The following is a 20,619-nucleotide window of genomic DNA, read 5'->3' on the forward strand; positions in this document are numbered from 1 at the left end:
TATTAAAACGAATATTTTGTAATGCTATTTTGAAAATAATTACTTCTTTAAAGTATTTGATTATCGATATTTTTTATTATGATATTTTATTTACATTGGCTATTTATATGTGATATTTAACTTTATCAAAACTTGTAATCATTAAGTATTTAGATTTTGTAATCATTTTGGCTATTTATATAGTTTTGCAGATTATAAATCTTAAAATTTTGTAAGCTGTATAGCTATTTTTATGATTTTGCAAATTATTGTTTGGCTATTTTACTATGTAGTTTATTTACAATTGTCTTTTTTTTAAATAGTAGTTAATTTTCTTGTATATATGTGAAAATTGTATTTGTAATTTGGTAATAATTGTAATGTAAAATGATGTAGTTGATTTTATTGTAATATAAAATCTTGAAATTTTATTTGGGTATTCTGCATAATTACGTATTACATATTTTTGGGCAAATAATTGAATCAGTCTCCTCGAATTGCATGAATAATTTAATCAATCGGCGCGAATGATTAGATGAGTATGTAGCGAACAATTACGCAAGTAACATCAGAACAAACTATTTGGCAATTAAATCCGTACTTTTATATGTGAGACCCGCAATGTCGGAATTGGAAAAAAGAAATTGCTTTTGCTGACGTGGACGCACAGGAATGCGTTAAATGTTATTGTATTTATTAAGATAAGATAGTTTGTTCATTTATTTAAGGACGACAGTGTAATAATGCAACCAAGGGTATTATATAGAAAGAGTATTCCCATATAGTGGCTCAAGTGGTCAATATTCACTGGTCACATATAGTTTCTACAAATATAAAAAGCAACAGACGTAAAATTTATCTAGTTTCATTCGTTTGATTTATTGAAGAGGAAGAAGAAAAAAAGAGAAGGTAATTAGTGCACATTGAAACTAAAATATGGTCAAGATTGACTCTGGATTATTAAAAAGATAAATGGGAATAATATTAATGGAATAGAAGACGTACAACCAAGGGTTGTACATCGACAAACAAGATACAACAGACAAACCCGATCATAAAAACCCGACTCTCAGAGAAGAGAAAGCTGGATAATCAAAGCAATCTCTCCAATTTCACTCCTTCATTTTTGAGAAGAAAAACCCGCTTGCTATAAATACAATAATATACACCCAAAAAATACAGCAAACCAGACAATGTCATCTAGCTGCATTGGTACATAAAATACATCGAAACAGAGGAGAGTCTGATGGTCTTTCATCACGCTCTTCTTCGTTGTCATATTCATTGTAATCAGAATCATCATGGACCCCTTGATCGTCACTAAACGTATTGGCAGAATCCACGTAACAGTTCATATGGTAAGCATGGCAGCAAAAGAAGACGACAACCGAGACACTTTGGATGGTGAAAGGGTCAAAGCACATGCAACATCGACCACCTGACCTAGTTTTCGACTTCAATTCCATGTTTTTCAAACTTAAATTTTGCGCCCTTGCTAAAGGCTCCGGTTTCCTTTTATCATCTCTTTTACTTCGTGCTTCCTCTTCCTCGTTGCTGATATAAATAGCATGCCTAGCTTCGTTGTAGCATTTGACCAAAAGATTGACTATGTCGGTCTGTTGAGCTCACCAAATTTCCAGCTCAGTTAAGTCATCTGACCACCATCCCAATTTTTTGTCCCATTTGACTTTGATTGTCAACTGATGTCCACTTTATCCATTAATTTCAAATGTAAAATTTATCATAATTGATTTGTCAAAATTCTCAAAAATATTGTTATCTTCATTTTTTAAAAATGTCGTAACTATTGTATGTTTTGAGAAAATACCGATCAAAGTCGACATCTTTTGACTACTAAAAGTCAAATATATCCCAATAAATAAATGGATGGAGGGGGTTGCAAGTAAAGTTAAGATAGCAAGACTAAAAGCATTGGATCACCTTTAGAATATCGTTACAACCATGCCTTAGAGAAGTTTCAGTTCTATAGTCGGTAATAATTTTGACAAGCCGGTCCCTAAGCCTGCATAAGGCCATTCAAACAGCTATAAGAAGTGAAAAAAACAATATGACAAAGTTACTAATGCAATTATGGCGACTTCTTTTGCTAATATTCGCAAAAAATATAACACGAGCTGACATACAAACTAAAAGCCTTATACTTTGAAATTTGAATTAAAATTAAAAGCAGGCACAAGTTCACTTTATGAATCAAAAGATCAATGCAAAAAAATAATGTCACTTACACGGCAAAAGAATATGCTTAGTTTCAATTTAGTCTATCTGATTCTCATAGTCATAGTGTTATCAGGACTGCTCCTCGAAATATCTCTAATAGTCTAATACAGTTTTTCTAGTTTTTAAGAGAGAACCTTGCTGGAGCAACCTTCGAAGAGAATTCAGACAGCCGACTGTCCGACTAGGATAAAGCTCAGAAACAACAAATTACATCCCCTAAACTGACATATTACAATTGGGTTGTTCACATACAAGAGCATTCAAGGTATACTAGTTAGAATATTTCCAAATTAATTTGTAGGTTAATTGCTGGCTGCTAACGTCATTTTAGGTAATATTGCTTCTCATCACTTAAGTTTCTCATCTCAAACCAACCACCCTTATCCAGTACTCTTAATGTTCAACTCGTTACACACTGATACAAGATGCCAGTATGAGGTATATTTTAGACATAGAGTTGAATAGAAATATAAATATGTTGAAATGAGAGTGTGTTTGTGAGTATAATATACTCCCTACGTCATGCTATGTTCTTCACACTTCCCCTTTTGGGATGTTCCCCCTCGGTTCGGCACGTCATAGGGTACTTTGTGACGTGGTTTCTGACAGGTCTGTGGTGTCAACGTGGTGGAGTGAGTGGCCTGTACCTGAGAAGCCATGGTAGGGGACTTGGGGTGGCTAAGGGAGGTGGGCGGGCAGATGACAGTCTAAGGCATTGTTTGGATATCCAAATGGAAAGGAAAGGGAGGGGAGGGGGAGGGAGGGAAGGGGGAATGGATGGTGAGAGTTTTCCCTCCAAATATTTCCTTAGTTGGAGGGGAAATTGTCTCTCTCCTAATCCCTCCCTTCCCATTCTCCAATTCCCTCTATTCAAACAAAGTGTAAGGGATGGGGAACGAGAGATGGGAGGTGGCATTTGGCATGACATTATGGGCTAAGTAGTATCAAGTAGACTTGATTTCTTCTAATGATCCATCCACTCGGTCCTTTTCTCAAGTTATTTATCGTCTCCTTATATAAACATGTGCATAATTATGTAAACACCTATTGTGAATGCACTTATCATTACAGCTGTGAAACAGTCATTATTATATATCATCCACAATGTGTTCCTGTTTTTTTTCTTTTTGTTTTTCTAATGCAGATGATAAACAAGAGAAACTGCATAACTTAACATGAAATTATCCAAGGAAGCCAGAACAAAATTTTAGAGGAATCAAACAAGCTAATAGCCAAGCAAAATCATTAGAACTGAGCAGAGATGGCGACACTGACCGGGGTATCTCTACTCCATCAGGTACAACATTTACAATATGTAGAGGATCAAGGTTGCCAACAGTATGCTCCAACAGCCTGCCAATCTGCCAATAGCAAAAGACATGGGTGCCAAAAACAGAAAATTGTGAAAATATGTAACTTGACAGGAATCAAAGGATAAACAAGATATATCATTGACTGCTGCATTTAAAATATCTTCCATCATATACGTGGCCAGGCTTAAATATCAAAGAAAAGTTCCATTCAGAGTAGCACACTAGAATTACCATTTCAGGCCTCTGGGTAGATTGTCTGATCAATTCTTCCCAGACATCATCGTCATTTTGCATGCTTGCAAATTCTAAAGCCTGCAGACATCAACCATTAGTTCCATTAAATACCAATTATATCCTAAAGGGACTTATACATAGTCACTTTGATAATCTCCAAAATGCAAAAACTCTGGTCAAATAAACTACCTCTTCCATATCACCCAAATCATTTATGATAACAGCAAGGGCTTGTTTTGTATTTCCCATTCGTCCGAGAATAAAAGCTTGCTCTTTCAGAAAACCTTTTTTCACACAAATTTCGTGAGCCTGCAATCAATGAGTTTAAAGAATATTCAGAACACTTCTGATATTTTATATTCACAAAAAAGTCTGATATGCTAACCTTCTCCAGTGTATAGTGCTGACTGCTACGAAGGAAAGGATGTAACATCTTCGGATCATAATCTGCATATAGCTCCACCTATTAGCATAAAATCAAAAAACAATAAGAGCAGACAATAGAGAAATACAAAACGGACTATAAATTAACCATGCAATACACCCACAGATACATGAAGACTAGTTTAGTCACAAACTTAACAGAGTTAGAACTGCCATGATGAATTAAAGAAAAGCCCCCAAATAATAATACATGTGACATTATTCTCAAAACAAAAAAATTGTCTTAACGCAGAAATGAGAACACGTGACATTTAAGCAGAAAAATAATAATGCTACAAAAAAAACTATGAACGGCTCCTAAATAAAAGTAAGAAATAAGAGCAGTTTGAATACAAAAGGATGAACAGGAGAGGTGGAATGGAGTATTGGTGCTTCCCTCCTAATTTTATGTAGGAGGGACTTCTACTTGGCTTTTAGGAGTTGACCTGTAATCAGGTAAGAAACTGCTACCCTCCCTTTCCTCTATATTCCTCCATCCAATCAAAAGGTAGTTGACGTGTAATCAGGTAAGAAAGCTGGACTTATGATCAGAGACAAGACATAAACAAATTACTAAGGCATGAAAGGAATGTAGGAACATGCAGGATCATGATAGTCACGCCAGACAAGCTTGAACAACAGGGGCACTAAAGGCTAGCCAGGGGTCAAACTCCATGGTTATAAATCATGTATACTAATGAACCTAACTTACTATATTAGATGCAATCAACTAAAGTTGTGTGCCACAATCTATTAATACCTGCATATCGTGAAAATCCCTTCCTGCATGAGGACTGGCCTCAAATAAAGCATGTAAATAAAGATACAAGAAGTATCGGAGGTCACATTTATCTCCAGCCTTCAGAAGCTGTGATACTACATCTGCTGGTGTAATCAGATCCCTTTGCTGGATTAGTATGGAGGTAGCACGTTTGCTGTCAAGCATCATCAGTTGAACCACCTGTGAAGATAGGAATCAAATGCACAAGTCAATCCAAACTCATATGGCTGCATGGTTGATGTATCCAAAACACAACATGCAACTACTACTACTATAGATGTCTTCATATAGTCTATTTTAACAGATGCAATTACAACAACATGCAACTATCCCAGTTCCTTTGAAGAAGGGTAATTGGAGAACTGAAAAAAGCACTCGCTTCCTTAGCCAATAAGGATACAAGAAAATAACCCTAGCCCAAGATAAATAGTCCATTGTCTTCAAAATAGTAATCAAGACAATGTCCAGCCTCATAATAATAACACACTACCTTTTCACGAACAGCAGCATGCAGGTTATGTCTTTCAATGAAGTCAAAAACACCTGGTTTTAAAAGCTGCAGAAAGTAAGCAAACCATAAATACGTAGTTCAAGAAGCAAATATTGAATTGGAAAGTGCAACTTCATATTCAAATGTCCACCACAAAACTTCGTCATCAAACTAAACTATACTGTATATACTTACGTCGGCAAAGAATGAAAATGCTTTCTCATTTTGCCCAGTTCTCAAATATAACTCAGCCAATGCCTGCCATACACAACAAGGGTAGTAACACTTGAGAAAGAAATCATCATGAGCTGCATCATCAAAATAAAGAAACAAGAGATGACCTCTTTCAAATCATCAGTCATCAACGAAGCTCTAAGCTGAGGTTCTATCTCGGATAAAACAGGCACTACTGAATAAACTGATCGTGGCCAATTCTTCACAACTGATAAAAAGTCCTTGTGGTAATTTGGATTCAATGCAAGAGCTACGAGAGCAAGCTGAATAACAGAAGGAAACGACATATTCAGATTTCAGAATAACCACCACCAAAAAGAGGGAAGGAGGGGGTGCATAAAATTATGTAGGCCACAAACCTCATACAAAGTATCACTAAGTTTAGGCTTCTCCGTTGGCATGTAACGAGCTAAAATAGCCAGCTGACGTAGCTGAGCAAAGCGGATAATCCATCTATTGACAATAAACCAAATCTCATCCAATAAGAAAAAAATAACCATTTTCTTACAAGTAATATAAGATATCGATTTAAGAAAAGGCATTGCTGTACTTGAAAGCTATAATACCTTTCCCATGCTGAAGCTGAACCTTGAAGCAATTTGGGACACAATTCTGCAGCTTCACTATACTTTTTCTCAGCAAGCAAATGCTCCAAGTACCTTGATCCCACCTATTCAATTTCCAACAACAATGAGATAAATGAGAATTACGTCAACTTCTCAGATAAACATGTACCAGAAAGTCCAGCCCTTGTTTTGAGAATGGAGGTTACCCCCACTGGTTTCCTCAATAAATTCCTTATGTTAATGTATCAAGAGAATTACTACTCACAGCAGATGAAATGGCAAAAAAATTGCATGAAGAAATACTATGTTGAATAGCATCAGCCTTTGTCTAACACAAACCATCATCCATCACACTACAGCAAATTTAGGAAAAGAAGTCCCTCACAAATAAGTCCATACTTGGAAAGATATAAGAGAAAACTTTTATTCAAGAAAGTCAATGAGTCATAACGAATTAACTTTAAGTCAATGAAGTGCGAACAAGTAATCTTGGGAAATGATCTTGATGGACAGAAAAAATTTAAGTGCATGGTAATCTGTGAGTCATAATGAATTAAAGGGAAAAAAAATTAATAAGCATGTTGATATGCCAAGAAGAAAAAAAGGGACTGGAACGTGAAAATGACTGTTTTAAAATTCAGCCGATTGGCAGTGCACACCCTTATTCACAGCACCATAGAAAAACAAACCCAATATTTAAAAAAAAAAAAGAAAAAGAAAAAGAAAAAAAGAAAGAAAAAAAGAAAGAGAGAATGAATTAAGTAGAATAACAGGTTCAAACAATTTTGGTATAGAAAATAGTCGGAATAGAAGGTAACCCAATGTCCCAAAAACTACTGAGATGTTACAGGATATTATACTGGGCTATAAAATACATAATCAACTTCCATATTTCACCAACTTTGGAGCAAAGTACTAGATCAAATAGCTAACTTTCTTGGGATCTACCACAGAGCAGTGATGATAAACAGAACATTTACATCTCATCGCTTTGAAACCAAGTACTAAGAAAATGGTTCTGTTTATTGAATCTAGCTCGGAGCAGAGATGAGAGATATTACAATCGTGCAGATTTGATAATAGACATTGTAACATATCAGATCAATAAATAACCAGAACACCAACCTCTTCAAAAAGTTCTTTTCTTCCATGTGTTAATTCAATTTCAGTTACAGCTTTGTCATACCACCCATGCTCAAGAAGCCAATTAATATGATCTTCAGTATCCCTGATATTAGTCACTAACACACATCAGCAAGGACACGATCAAAGTTCCATCCATAAACTTGCACAAGATGGAAGTCCTTCAGTTGATGAAGAATAAAAAAATTGATCTGAGATTTTTTTTTTTTTTAATTAAAACGTAAGTGAACCTTAAGAGGACAAGAAATTTTCTCAGCGACAAATTACAAGTTTTTTCCAATTCATTTGCAGGATAGTAATTAAGTTTGAGGAATATAGCTAGGAAGATAGCATTTTTTAATGAAGGCATTGTCAATTGTATCACCTCATTCAATCACTAGAGAACAAGATTAACTGGGAATCGATAGTTTTTTTTTTTTTTTTTTTGGTACATAAGAGGGCAAAAAACCCGAAACTAAGAAATCAAACGAGGGGTAGTAACCCCTAACAAATCCTCACGGAGAATTGATCTAAGGGCATCCGGAGGTTCTTCGATGAAAGTGACTTTAGTAGGAGCGTTAACACCTTGATTAGCTAGCCAATCACTTGCTCGATTTGCTTCCCTAAACACGTGCTCTATATGAACTTGCCATCCGGGTAAACGAATAAGCTCCTTGCATCGAACCACGAGGGGGCGAATACTATTGCTTACTAGCTGATCCTTTAGAACCAAATCAACGCAGACAACATTATCCACGTGCTCTATATGAACTCGCTCTTTCTAACCCAGCGACTAGGGCTAACATCTCCGCTCTCATTGAGGTGCAATACCCGCCTGAGAACAAATAAGCTGAGATAAAGTTACCTGTATCGTCTCGGAAGATACCTCCGCAACCTGCTGGACCTGGATTTCCTTTTGAAGCCCCATCGGTATTGAGAAGGCACCAAGTGTGAGGAGGGGGATGCCATCGAATAAGTACTTCTCTGTGTCGAGATCCCGGCGTAGGAATGAATAGCGAATATTTATCAAAGGCTCCTTTTGAAGACTCGAATTGTTGTTGTAGAAAAGGGATAGGGTTCGTTGGGTTTTCGGTAGCACGACCAAACGCAACATTGCTACGCCATCTCCAAATCCACCAACAAGTAATGGCGAACTTCATCGACCAGTCCTCGATACCCACATCGATGCTATTACTAGCATTTAAAGAGATCCAATCCGAGTAAATAATGTTATAAGAAGATGGGAGAGATGAGGGTATACCAAGAAGACTCCAAATGTGACGGGAAAACGGGCAAAGACGAAGTACGTGATCCATGTTCTCTTCTTCAGCGCAGCATCGAGGGCAGCTAGGATCGTCTGACAAATTGCGACGGACCCTAGCTACATTGCACATGGCTCTTTTGTGAGCAGCTAGCCAAATGAAAAATTTGATTCGTTGTTGGACGGGTAACTTCCAAATCGCATGCCAGCGAACTTGGTTGATTTCAGGAACCCGATCCATCGCCTTGATAATATTGAGAGCAGATTTGATGGTAAATTTACCATGTGAAGTCCCGTTCCAGTAGAGGGAATCCACGAGGTTCGGGTCAGGGGACAAAGAAAACGAGGCAATTTTAAGAAGGCTATCACTCGGAAGGAAATTAGCGAAGACATCCCATTTCCAACCCGAATCTTCGTCCCACATGTTGCTCCTGAGTAGAGAGTCCGGTATAGGAAGAATTGATGTGTGTGAGAGAGTGCCCTCTTCTACCCTTAATAATATTAGCCGCTTGTGACGAGGTACCCGCCCATACATTTGACATATTCGCTTTGGGTTTGAACATATCCACATCACATCTCCCGCTACAGTAGTTGGCCCGTAAAACTCGAGCCCACAAGCTGTTGGGAGACGATAATACGCGCCAACCGAGCTTTGTTAAGAATGTCGCGTTAGCTTGTCGGGAGGATGTTATCCCGAGTCCACCCTTATCTTTAGGCTTTTGTATTGTCTCCCATGAAAGGTGTATCTTTTTTTTGTTCTCATCGCCACCCCAAAGAAATCTTCTAGTTTTAGCATCAATCGAGTCGCAAGTAGTTTTTGGAATCTTGGCTGTCTGCATACTATAATTGGCCATAGAGGAGAGAGTAGATTGAACTAGAGTAGCACGGCCTCCAAGGGATAGATGCTTCGTGCTCCAACCGGCCAGCCGAGCATTGAATTTTTCGAGAATATGGCTAAATGTTTGTCGTGTTACGCGTCCATTTATAGTCGGCATACCCAGATAAGTACCCAAATCATCGGTGATATCAAACCCCTATTTGCAAGCAACAACGCCTCTGATGACAGGACTCGTATTCGAAGAGAAGAACACACGTGATTTGGCTACACTGACAAGCTCGACAAAATATATTTAATACCTTGTTGATAATAGTAGCCTGATCGATATTTGCTTCAGCGAAGAGAACCATATCGTCTGCAAAGAATAAATTAGAAATCATGGGGCCGTTGCTACATACTTGTATGGGTTTCCAATTTTGATTTCGAACTTCCTCATCAATAAGTTGTTGTAATTTCTCGAGGCACATGACAAAGAGATAGGAAGAAAGGGGATCCCCTTGTCGAATTCCTCTCGAGGGTTTGAACATTTCAGTTGGTTCGCCATTCCAAAGGATTTGCATCCTAGCTGTAGTGACACATTCCATTATAACATCGACCAAATAAGCAGGGAGGCACATACCTTCTCCAGATCAATTTTTATAGCCATAAAACCCTTATTACCCTTCTTTCTTCGCATAGTATAGATAACTTCCTAAAATACCACAATATTATCGGAGATTTGCTGTGGTAAGACTTTTTTTATACGATTAGCTAATACTTTGCTGACGATTTTATAAGAGACATTACAAAGACCTATTGGACGGAATTGTGTAATATATTCAGGGCCAATTACCTTAGGTATAAGGACGATATGTGTATCATTAAAATCTTCAGGAAAACCTTTACCTTGTAGAGCTTTTATAACTGTCTCGCAAACTGCTTGTCGGACAATGGTCCAATTTTTCTGATAGAAAAGAGCTTGAAATCCGTCTGGTCCAGGAGCTTTAAGGGCACCCAAATTAAAAATCACTTTTTCTATTTCAGCTATGGTATATGGTCGTGTGAGCCAATCAAAATCGTCTCTGGCCAGTTCTGGGAACAAATCATAAGGAATACCCGCATTTGCTTCATACTCTCCCTCCTGGGTATATAAATTCGTATAAAAATTCACCACCGAGGACTTGAGATCGTTTTTGTGTTCCACCCAGGCCCCCTCGTTATTCTTCGATGCGTTGATCCGATTACGCCATCTTCTTACTAAAGTACTCACATGGAAATAAGAGGTATTTCTATCCCCGTCCCGAATAAAATCAACCCAGAGACTTTTGGTACCAAAGAAGCTCTTCCCTTTCCAACACCTCGTCTAATTCTTTGCGCAATTTAGCCTCCAAAATAATGGTCCCTCTATCTCGGCTAGTAGATAGTTTTCTTTGACACCCTTCAATTCTTGCTTTTAATTGACGCGAGACGAAATCAGTGAATTTCTCGTGAGTGAGCCAAGCTGGCCGGAAGCGAAAAGGTCTTTGTACCGAATTGAGCGGAGCAAATCCATTAGGCGATATAAGAAGAGGACAATGGTCGGACTGTATAGTCGGTAAATGTTTCATACTCGCATCCCCGAACAACATACTCCAATTGCTATTGCACAAAGCTCTGTCTAAACGTGCGCTTTGTCGAGTCTCTGGTGTATTGCCTCAGGCCCAAGTGTGAGACGGACCAGAAAACTCTAACTCAACGAGTGCACAATTATCAATCCAGTTATTAAATAGATCGCAGCGTCGAGCCATGTTATTATCTCCTCCGTGTCTCTCCAATAAGCTTCTAGTTTCGTTAAAATCACCCGCTACCATCCATGGATGATCATTTCTTCTAGCAAACTCTTCTAGTTCTGCCCAAAGCTCTCTTCTATTATGTGGGTCAGGACTAGCATAAACAGTCGTAAAGAACCAAGGTGTCTCGTTTACCCGGGATATTTCCATGGTAATATATTGAGGGTGATTCGTGATGGGGGTAATTCTCACTATGTTCGAATTCCAGTAGACCCAAATGCCTCCCGAAATCCAGTAGCATCAACACGGGTATGACTATCATATCCAACGATTTTTTGAACCTTCTCCGCGTGTTCTCCCTCATGTGTGTTTCGATGAGGGCAAACACAGACGGTTTATAAGTGCGAATAATATCTTTTAGAGCTGATAGCTTAGCTCTACTAGCTGAACCTTGGAAATTCCATACCATACACGTAATGTGAGGTAAGTTGGGTGTCAAACTTGGTATTCTATCCGACATAAGAAAAGGTAAAGACGGTAACTGGGACACGTAAGAACGATTTATTAAGGACAGTACCTTGTTAACATTCCATGGAATCGACATCTCGACCCATAGGCTCGTTGGATTCTCCTGAACTTGTTCGAATGTCAAGTTCATTATGTCAAGTTGTGAACATGAATCGTCGATATGGTGGTATCATGAGGACTTGGGTTAAGCTCAGGATTGAATGTATGTTCCTGAGACGGAGAGAGATCGACTACCGTCGAGAAGTTCAGGTCCATTGCGGTTGCTCGAGGTCACTGTTATGGTGGATAGGTTTTCTTTTTGGTAGGGAAGAGGAGAAACAGAGATGGTGGATTGGGTATTACTTGTGGCGTTCTTAATTGGATTGTCTGATTCGTTTTGAGTTGCGGGAGGAATAGGGTTGGATTTGTGGATATTAGTGACGTTGCCTAAGACTTCTCGAGCCGCATGAGTTTGATTATGGGAAGGAGATTTTTTTGGAATATGATTATATGATTTATTAGTAGATATATTTTTAGTTGATATGATTTTCCTATTTTTTGGCACTTGGGAGATATTGATTTCCTTATTTTTAGACACATAGATAGGGGTTGGGTTGACTGTGAGAAGATTCCCTTGGATTTACCCGAATTATTGCTATCTTCGTTTATCGAATTAAGGGCACCGAATCTCGAACCTGAATTATCTCTTGAGGTGCTTCCAAATTCAAATGGCTTCTCTGCTCGTTTTCGCCTTGGAGGTTTTCGGACCATCATCCAGTCACTGAAATCCGATTCCTCTTCCGGTCGTAGGCCTGCCTCTAGAGAATTGGGGTTGATGATTGTCGTGTGGTCTATCATGGTTACACTCGAACCATCTTGTGCTAGAGTCTCAGATGTTGAGTTAGGAATGATAGAATGAGTATTACAACCCTCGGATTGATGACCCATTTTACCACATTTAAAGGAAATCATCTTCAACCCTTCATATTGAACACAGTAAATTTTGCCGTATAAACGGAATTTGGATAAAAGGGGTTTTGTGATATCCACTTCTACACTCAATCTCGTAAATTGACCTCGTTCAGCTCAGGCCGTATTCTTGTCGATTCTGATGACTTTACCTATCTTTGACCCTACCTTCTTAAGGAAGGTTTCATTAAAATATTCCACTGGCAAATTAGGAATACGGACCCAAGCTGTCAAAAACTTGATGCTATCCTCTGAAGGAACGAAGTTAGGTACCCATTTTCGGATGGTGAGATAGTGGTCATCGATCATCCAAGGGGGGCCCTGGGTGATTACAAATTCATAATCTTGGCGAGATGAAAATCGAGCCACATAATAAGAACTAGTGAGGTCCGTCAAGGTTAATTTACCCTTGATCGACCATTTCGCTTGTAGTTTCCGCATTAGGGATAGATATCCGATCTTTTTGTCAAACATCTTAATAATAAGAGCATGGCGCCAGGGTTTGCGTATGGCGGCTTTCTCTTCCTTTGTGAGATAGACTTTAGGGCATAACTTGTCTTCTTCTTCTTCGTCTTCAACATCGTCTTCTGATTCACTCTCGGTTTCATCCATCCAAGAGTTGTCAGACGAATTAGGGTTAGTCCTGAGGCCTTGCGCCATCGATGAATATGACACAACCGGGGCTTGTGGATTTTCAGGGTGGCAACGATATTCACCTGGAATTGGTAATGAGGATGCGGAACCGGGTTGGGTTGGGTTGGCAAGGAAGTCGGTAAGGTGCATAGTCTTCCTCTTAGCGTTTTTGGGAAGGGGTGGGAACATGTCGGAGCCATGCCCAGATTACTATGAGGAGGAGTCTCCGGCGGGAGACCATTTTTAGGGGTTGTCATTTGAAAAAACAGAGAATTTGCTCTCACTAACTGGGAATCGATAGTAGTAGTAAAAAAAACAGCAATCCAAACCCCCAAGTCTGATTCACGTTCTCCCTCTATTTACTTGATTCTTAATCCTTTTCAAATTTCCCCTCGCACATTTTGAGAAGTATAAGGAATCTAATGGAATGAAAGGTACTAGCTAGAAGGGCTACCATATACTCCCTCCGATCCAGACAGATGATAACACTTACCTAAAGTGGATGAACCACACCAATGGTAACATACCATATTTGGCATGAAAAATAACTAAATTACCCTTACATCCACTACATATTTACAACTTTACCATCCACACACCCACTCACCAACTACTTATTTAATCCACATAAACTCATGTGGCCCAATCAATATTTCCTACTTTACCCCTCACTTTTCCACCTTTTCTTAAATAACCACTTTTTGCTTATGTTTACATCTGTCTGGATCGGAGGGAGTAACATCCAATACACTATAACTACCTATTAGTCTAACATCTAGCATTATTAGTTTATTACAAATGAATTGTGCAGAAGGGTTAACAGCTAACGTATAGAGCAATCGAAGATGAGAAATAAAAGTCGTTTTCACCTCTAGAACTTTCACTACTTTCAGTCTCAGTAAAGAACCTTGGTGGGCATTGATGGGCGTGAGGCTTCACGGCTTTTTTAAGAACCACGCCTATCACTCACTCAGTGGCATAACTTCTTTATGGTCGTGAATTTGCTTTACTACTTCAGTAGTTATCTCTATTTATATTGAGATCTAACTTTCATCTCTCATTTTCTAAGCAGCTTTTCTTATATCCAAAAGAGTTTTTTGAGAACTGCTACCACAAGTAATCCACTTTTTGAGAACTGCTACCAATGTAAAAAAAAGTTTAAAAACTGCTACCTTAATCCTTGGTTCGGTTAAAAATCAGCACCAATTAACACCGAAGCTCAATTAAAATGAATCTCAGCCATTCATTTCAAATCCTTGGATTAAGTCATAATTTATATTCCTATTTTACCCTTCCACTCCTCTTTATAACATTACACTCATCCTAATTCCTTACACCCTTTTACTCCATTAACCCCTCTTTAAATCTATTCATTCATTTCCTCTCTTTGAATCTATTCATTCATTCCCCTCTCTTTGAATCTATCATATCAGGTAACATTGCCTTCAATTCATTCGTTCTCTCTTCTTCTACCCCATTAAGTTATGTTAAATCTCTCATTTGTTTTCAAATTAGGGTGGTGAAATCTGGGTTTTGTTTTCAAATTAGGGTGGTGAAATCTGGGTTTTGGTAATTTGAATTGTGCAGCAATGTATTCGAGCTCCTTTTCTGGGTTCAATTACAGGGGAGTTAAGTAAACAAATCAATGGAACAACTTTCAATGAAATTAAAAATTCAAAAATTAGGGTTTATGGAATCTAATAAAAAATTTATATCATTCAATCTAATAAAAAAATAACTCAGGAAATCAAAGACCTTTATGAACTTTGCACTACTAAATTAAAGGTAAATTAAGAATAAAGAATAAAGAGTAAATAAGGATGGACAACAAACATGACAATGAGTACAAAGTGCTGACAAAGGGCTTTTTCAGGTAAATCAAGTTAAGTGATGGAGGCAAATTTTGTTAGGTTAAATTCCTCAAATGAATAGGTTAATTTGATTGTATGAGTGATGAAGATGAAAAGTGGAGTGATGAAGGTGAATTTGATAGAGTGAGTATGAGTGCTAAGTTGAAAAGTTAGGTTAAATGTGTGATATAAATGGGTAAGAAGGGGGAAGGTTAAAGAAGGGGCATTTTAGTCTTTTCAACTAAAAAATTGAGTTTCGGTGTTAATTGGTACTGATTTTTAACCAAACCAAGGATTAAGGTAGCAGTTTTTAAACTTTTTTTTACCTTGGTAGCAGTTCTCAAAAAGTGAATTACTTGTGGTAGCAGTTATCAAAAAACCCTATCCAAAAAGACCGTATTCAATTCAGTTTTTCTCATAACCCTTAACACTTCCAACTTTATTCAGAAATCACTTTCAAATACGTAAAATGTCTTCCAGGTTGATAATGTGTTAAGAGTACTATAATATACCCTCATTTTCCCCTTGTCCACCAAAGGGGGGAAAATGAAAAAGAAAGTCAGCCAAATCAGATCTGATTTCTACCAACAATGAAGAGAGCAATACAAAGTCACAACTTTTCATGTTCAGAAGACTAAAAGGAAAAAGAAGTAAAACTAACCAACCTTGGTTTAGCAATAACTGTATCTTTTGGAGAAACAACGTAGTAGAGTGGCTCATCACCGGCTGCCCACCGGCCGTTGATAAAATTGCTCCCTGCAATAAAAAATATCAAGTATTAATTAGCCAAACCAGTCAATAAAGTATACCCAGCCACACCCCAAACTCCCTCTATATTAAGCCCTTCCCTCTTCTCCCCTGCCAAATCACAAACTTTAAAAAAGGGAATGAAACAGCATAAAAGTAGGGAAAAGGAAACCTGAGAGAGGAGTGTGAGAAAGGCAGTAGTCTTTTGCCTTATAATGTTCAAAACCCTGAACTGGTAGAGCATCAGTTGCAAGTTCATCATTGGTCCATGTAACAACACGTACTTCAGGTCTATGTGCATTACCCTACATAAACAGTAAAAATTCAGTGAAGTCGTGGACAGTGGTCACTTTCAGCTCCCCCCTGGCAAAGCAGACTGCTGACTCTACTGGGCCAACTGACAATCAACTTGTATGATGAAGAGCAAATCACTAGGCCCCTTAAATGATTAAAAATTACTACCCCGCTCTCTAAGACCATGTACATTAGTAAAAGACATCGTACACCAATTTTGCTCTCCATTTACACTCGAGAAAAAAAACCAATTTTACACCTACAATGATAAACCTCTAATACATGCTCTTCATCTCAAAACTTAGTCCCACCTTTTTATATTTACATTACAAACAATTAAAATTAAAACTAATTTCCCCTCACATTATCATTCATTATGGACTTATGGCCCACTTCAGATGGAGATTCTGCTCTCCATTGCTCTTCCCCAAGAACACATGGAGAACTACTTTCAATTTTATTCATTGAAGAGTGCCTTATTGTAGGGGAAAAAAAACAGTAATATTTGCTCTCCAATAATGAGGACGATCTTGGAGAGCACTTGAAGAACACCTAGAGGAGATTTTATTGTAAAAAAAGAAACTTCGATGCCTGAGGATATGATCTATACACCTGATGCGATAACACTATACCACTCTACATCTTACAAACAACTGCTGCAACACAATAGTAAGTACATTGTACCTTATACTAGATGAATGTAGTCTTGCTATCACAACTATGGATACTAACATTGAACAAAAGAATAGAAAGCCCATCTATACGTATATTTCTTATGTGTTCTGCTAGAGGCAGCTAGAGCTGGCAAAAGCTCACCCGACCCAAGGAATCCGACTAATATTACACAAAAATTCTGAGAGGCGAACCGGCCCAATGCTCTCACGTTGGTTTCACTTTGAGTTGAGTAATTTTTTCGGAGGGCAATTTCGCCCATTTACGTATTTTTTTCACCTGAGAACTAGCTTGGTAGCAACTTTTGGCCTGAAATCAACTTAAGGGAGTAATTTAAAAAAAGAAACATATAAGGGAGTAAGTTTAGAAAAGTGCAACTTAAAAGGGAGTAATTTATAATTTACTCCAAAATATACTCCATTTTTCTATTTTCTTCCTATTTGCTTTTTTACCGTCTCCCAAGATTAAACTGACTGTATTTTCTGACATGTAAATGTTAATACTTTTGTCGAAAATAATATTTTGTGAAAGATGATTTGATAATAAATGAAAATATTTTTGTCTATGAATTAATAATTTTTATTCTCCAATATATTTACGGTCAAAGTTTGGTAGCTTTGACATCCAAAAAGAAAATGGGAAGAAAATAGGAAATGGAGGGAGTATGTTGTTAACCTGACCCGATAATAACCTATGCCATGCCAACCCGACTTGTCACCCGACGATGGCCCCACCTGATGGTGACCTGACATGAACCTGATCTGAACCCGTTATTTACCCACAGCTAGTCCAGTTACTAGAACATTCTAAGTTCTCCTGATTTTTAAGAACCTGCTGCAAAGCGCATATCAGACGACACCAAATCCCTGCCTCTATCCCAAGAAATGGGGTAAGGTTGCCTCCCTCTCAGAGCTCATCATGGGTAGGAGCCATTTAAGGCACTGGGTAACATTATTGTTGCACTTCTTTCTGACAACTTGCCAAATAAGAATAATGTCCAGATCCAAATAAAACAAAGGATGTGACACGGCCAATTTAAATTGTGATTACAAGTCTGAAACAACAATTATCTCACGTTGTAGGCCCACATGAGGCCGGATCAAAGTACTCAGGAATTCAAATTAAAGAGGAGCATATACCTGCCGTGTAGGAGCTGTGCTACTGAAATCCTTCTCTCCGTCTTCCTCTCCGCGTATATATGCCAGAATAGCCAATGAATCACCAAATGGAGCAATACCTGAAATGTAATAGTTCGTCTGGAAGGATGCGACAATATCAACGTGACTGACACTTGATACAGGTCCGGGCATATACGAGCCATTAGCACCTCCACGAGGATTGACTCTCAGTGAAGCAATCTTTACAGATGTGCCCCAGCCAATTATCAAGAGTGCATCATCCTGAATTAAGCGCAAGATAGGTAAGAAAAGTGCAGTCAGAAGCAAGCATCCTCAAAAAGTAAGAGCTTGCTAAAACAAGAATAAGGCAACGGTAATAAATTTCTCCAAAAGCACTATCATTTGCGTTAAAACAAATAACCTGCCAAACAAGGTGCGGAAGTAACAGCTCCGGATGAGGACTTCCTCGTGGTCTTTCAATAAAAGTCACACGTTGATCAGTAGCAGTGTCATAAACTTTAACACCCGTATCATTAGCCCAGGCAATAAGGCTTGTCCTCCATGCCACTGCATGTATCGGACCTTCACCAGAGTGCAATATCTACAACAACACATATTACTTATCAAATATACAGCAACAAATCCATTACTGGATCAAGTATTTGTAAACTAAGCAATGTTGTCAACCTGATCCTGATAGCCAAACCACTTTTTCATGTAGAATATAAGCTGGCCAGCTAATCCACCAGCTACAAACCTTCTTGATGATTTTCTCGAATAGTCAGGATCAAGAGCTATAGCCTTCACTGGCCTGCGATACTCAAACTTGCGTTTTTCATCAGTGAACAGGCTGCTTATAATAACTGATCCATCATCAGAGCAACTTCCTATAAATTCACCGTCAATATCAAAGCTAAGTCCATTTACAGCTGCCTTGTGCGAATGGAATTCCTTAACCTGGTAGATGAAGAAAAGGAAACCATTTTAACTTGAAAAACAAGTTGAGAGTGAAAATATATGACTTTCTACCTCGAGATGGCTAGTTGCAAATAACCTCATAATGATAAAACAAGATAATACTTCAGACAAAAATAAATAAGTTACACGGTCAATATAACCTCAGGTAGTCACATAACTCATGTATGCCGGACTGTAATTTTGAAGCACTAAACCAGGGGAACTTTGCCAATTTGAAGAAAACTACACTACACTACACTAATAAAATTCAATACGCCTACCCAAATTGAACATAAGGCAGTAATTTCAAAAATATTAGCTCTTTTAAGCTTTCCTTTTTCTCCCTAATAAAGTTTTCGCCTCACTCAAGTTGAACAATTTCCAATAACCAAGCAGCTGAGCTTCGATACAAGCACCATATCCCTTCCTTCCGGGTCGTTTATTTACCTTTATTTTGTTCTTTGTGAGAGGTATTTTAATCAAAGGTATACAAATGAATGGACAGAGGGACTAACTTTTTTCTATGACGCTCCAGACTGACGAAATTCAAAATATCAGCCAACATCATTATACACTACAAATTCCAGTACAAATCAATTAAAAAGGCTGATCAGCTGAAAAAGAATTGGCATAATTTCTCAGATATATTGATCAAAAGTTGATAAATTCCCCCCTTTAGATCAATTTCAACACATAAATTCGATATTATTCACATCGGTACTCTGTAGCTACCATCATACAGTCCAAATATCAATTCAATTACACCAAAATATTGAATTGAATGTTTCTAATTAACCAATTGACCTTAATCAAATAAGCTAAAGCATACATAATCCTGTAATTTAAATTAAAATCACATAAAACCTCGATTTCCGCAATCACAAACACGATTTACAAACTACTCCGTGTCGATAAATCAAACTTATGAACTTGAAGCAATCAACAAAAGAAAAAGCACCTGATTGCCGAGAAAATCGAGAATGTGAACGGCGCCGCAATGAGTACCAAGCGCGATCATACGTTCAGCGACGGCGATACAGGTAGCGGCATCATTCGCTAACAAAGAAGATAAACTTCCGCCCATTCTTTGATACTTGAGTTTAGGCTCATCTTCTTCATCTTCAGCGTCTTCAGCGGCGGAGAAATCGCTTTCTTCATCAAGAGCTTCGTCGTCGCGGTAGTCGGCGCCGTTTTCCGGCGAAATTGGGGACATTTGCACCGGAGACTTACGGTGTTTGGGGGAATGATGAGGTGTCAGGTTTTTATTATTAGTTTATTGCAATGGAGGGAGGGAGGTGTTTTTATTTGCAACACAACAAAAAACAAAAGAGTTGTGACAGGGGAAAGTGCCACATTATTAATCACTTTTTCTTTTTGTCGCCCGATTTTTATTAATATCGCCCAAGTAATTTACGAAATTGCCCTTCTAAAATTAAACAATCACGAAATTGCCATTCTACACCAAACAATACGTTTCAAAGGAAAAAAAAAAAAACAAATTGAGCGATATTACTACCGTATTTCTCAAATTTGTTCCACACTCCTCAAATTCACGCTTTTTTTTAACCGTTTGCCATTTGCGACACATGACAACGGAACTGTCGTGAACCTCGCACGACACACCAACGGAATTGTCGTTTAGCTC

At 38.1% G+C, this 20,619-nt stretch overlaps 1 protein-coding gene across 1 annotated transcript; it reads right to left on the bottom strand.

Moving 5' to 3' along the window:
- Window positions 1-902: 902 nt before the first annotated feature.
- LOC141633853 (vacuolar protein sorting-associated protein 41 homolog) lies at window positions 903-20,328 on the bottom strand. The gene is made up of 19 exons (XM_074446231.1): window positions 19,933-20,328; window positions 18,705-18,974; window positions 18,439-18,618; window positions 18,039-18,299; window positions 16,106-16,238; window positions 15,852-15,942; window positions 7,384-7,486; window positions 6,259-6,362; window positions 6,052-6,145; window positions 5,800-5,955; window positions 5,654-5,716; window positions 5,459-5,524; window positions 4,948-5,148; window positions 4,150-4,227; window positions 3,954-4,073; window positions 3,762-3,842; window positions 3,493-3,578; window positions 1,921-2,002; window positions 903-1,595 (listed from the first exon to the last, which is right to left on the bottom strand). The coding sequence occupies exons 1-19, from the start codon at window positions 20,185-20,187 to the stop codon at window positions 1,176-1,178; spliced, it is 2,844 nt and encodes a 947-aa protein (XP_074302332.1). The 5' UTR covers window positions 20,188-20,328; the 3' UTR covers window positions 903-1,175.
- Window positions 20,329-20,619: the final 291 nt, after the last annotated feature.

Source organism: Silene latifolia, chromosome Y (assembly GCF_048544455.1).
Source record: "Silene latifolia isolate original U9 population chromosome Y, ASM4854445v1, whole genome shotgun sequence".
Taxonomy (NCBI): Eukaryota; Viridiplantae; Streptophyta; class Magnoliopsida; order Caryophyllales; family Caryophyllaceae; genus Silene; species Silene latifolia.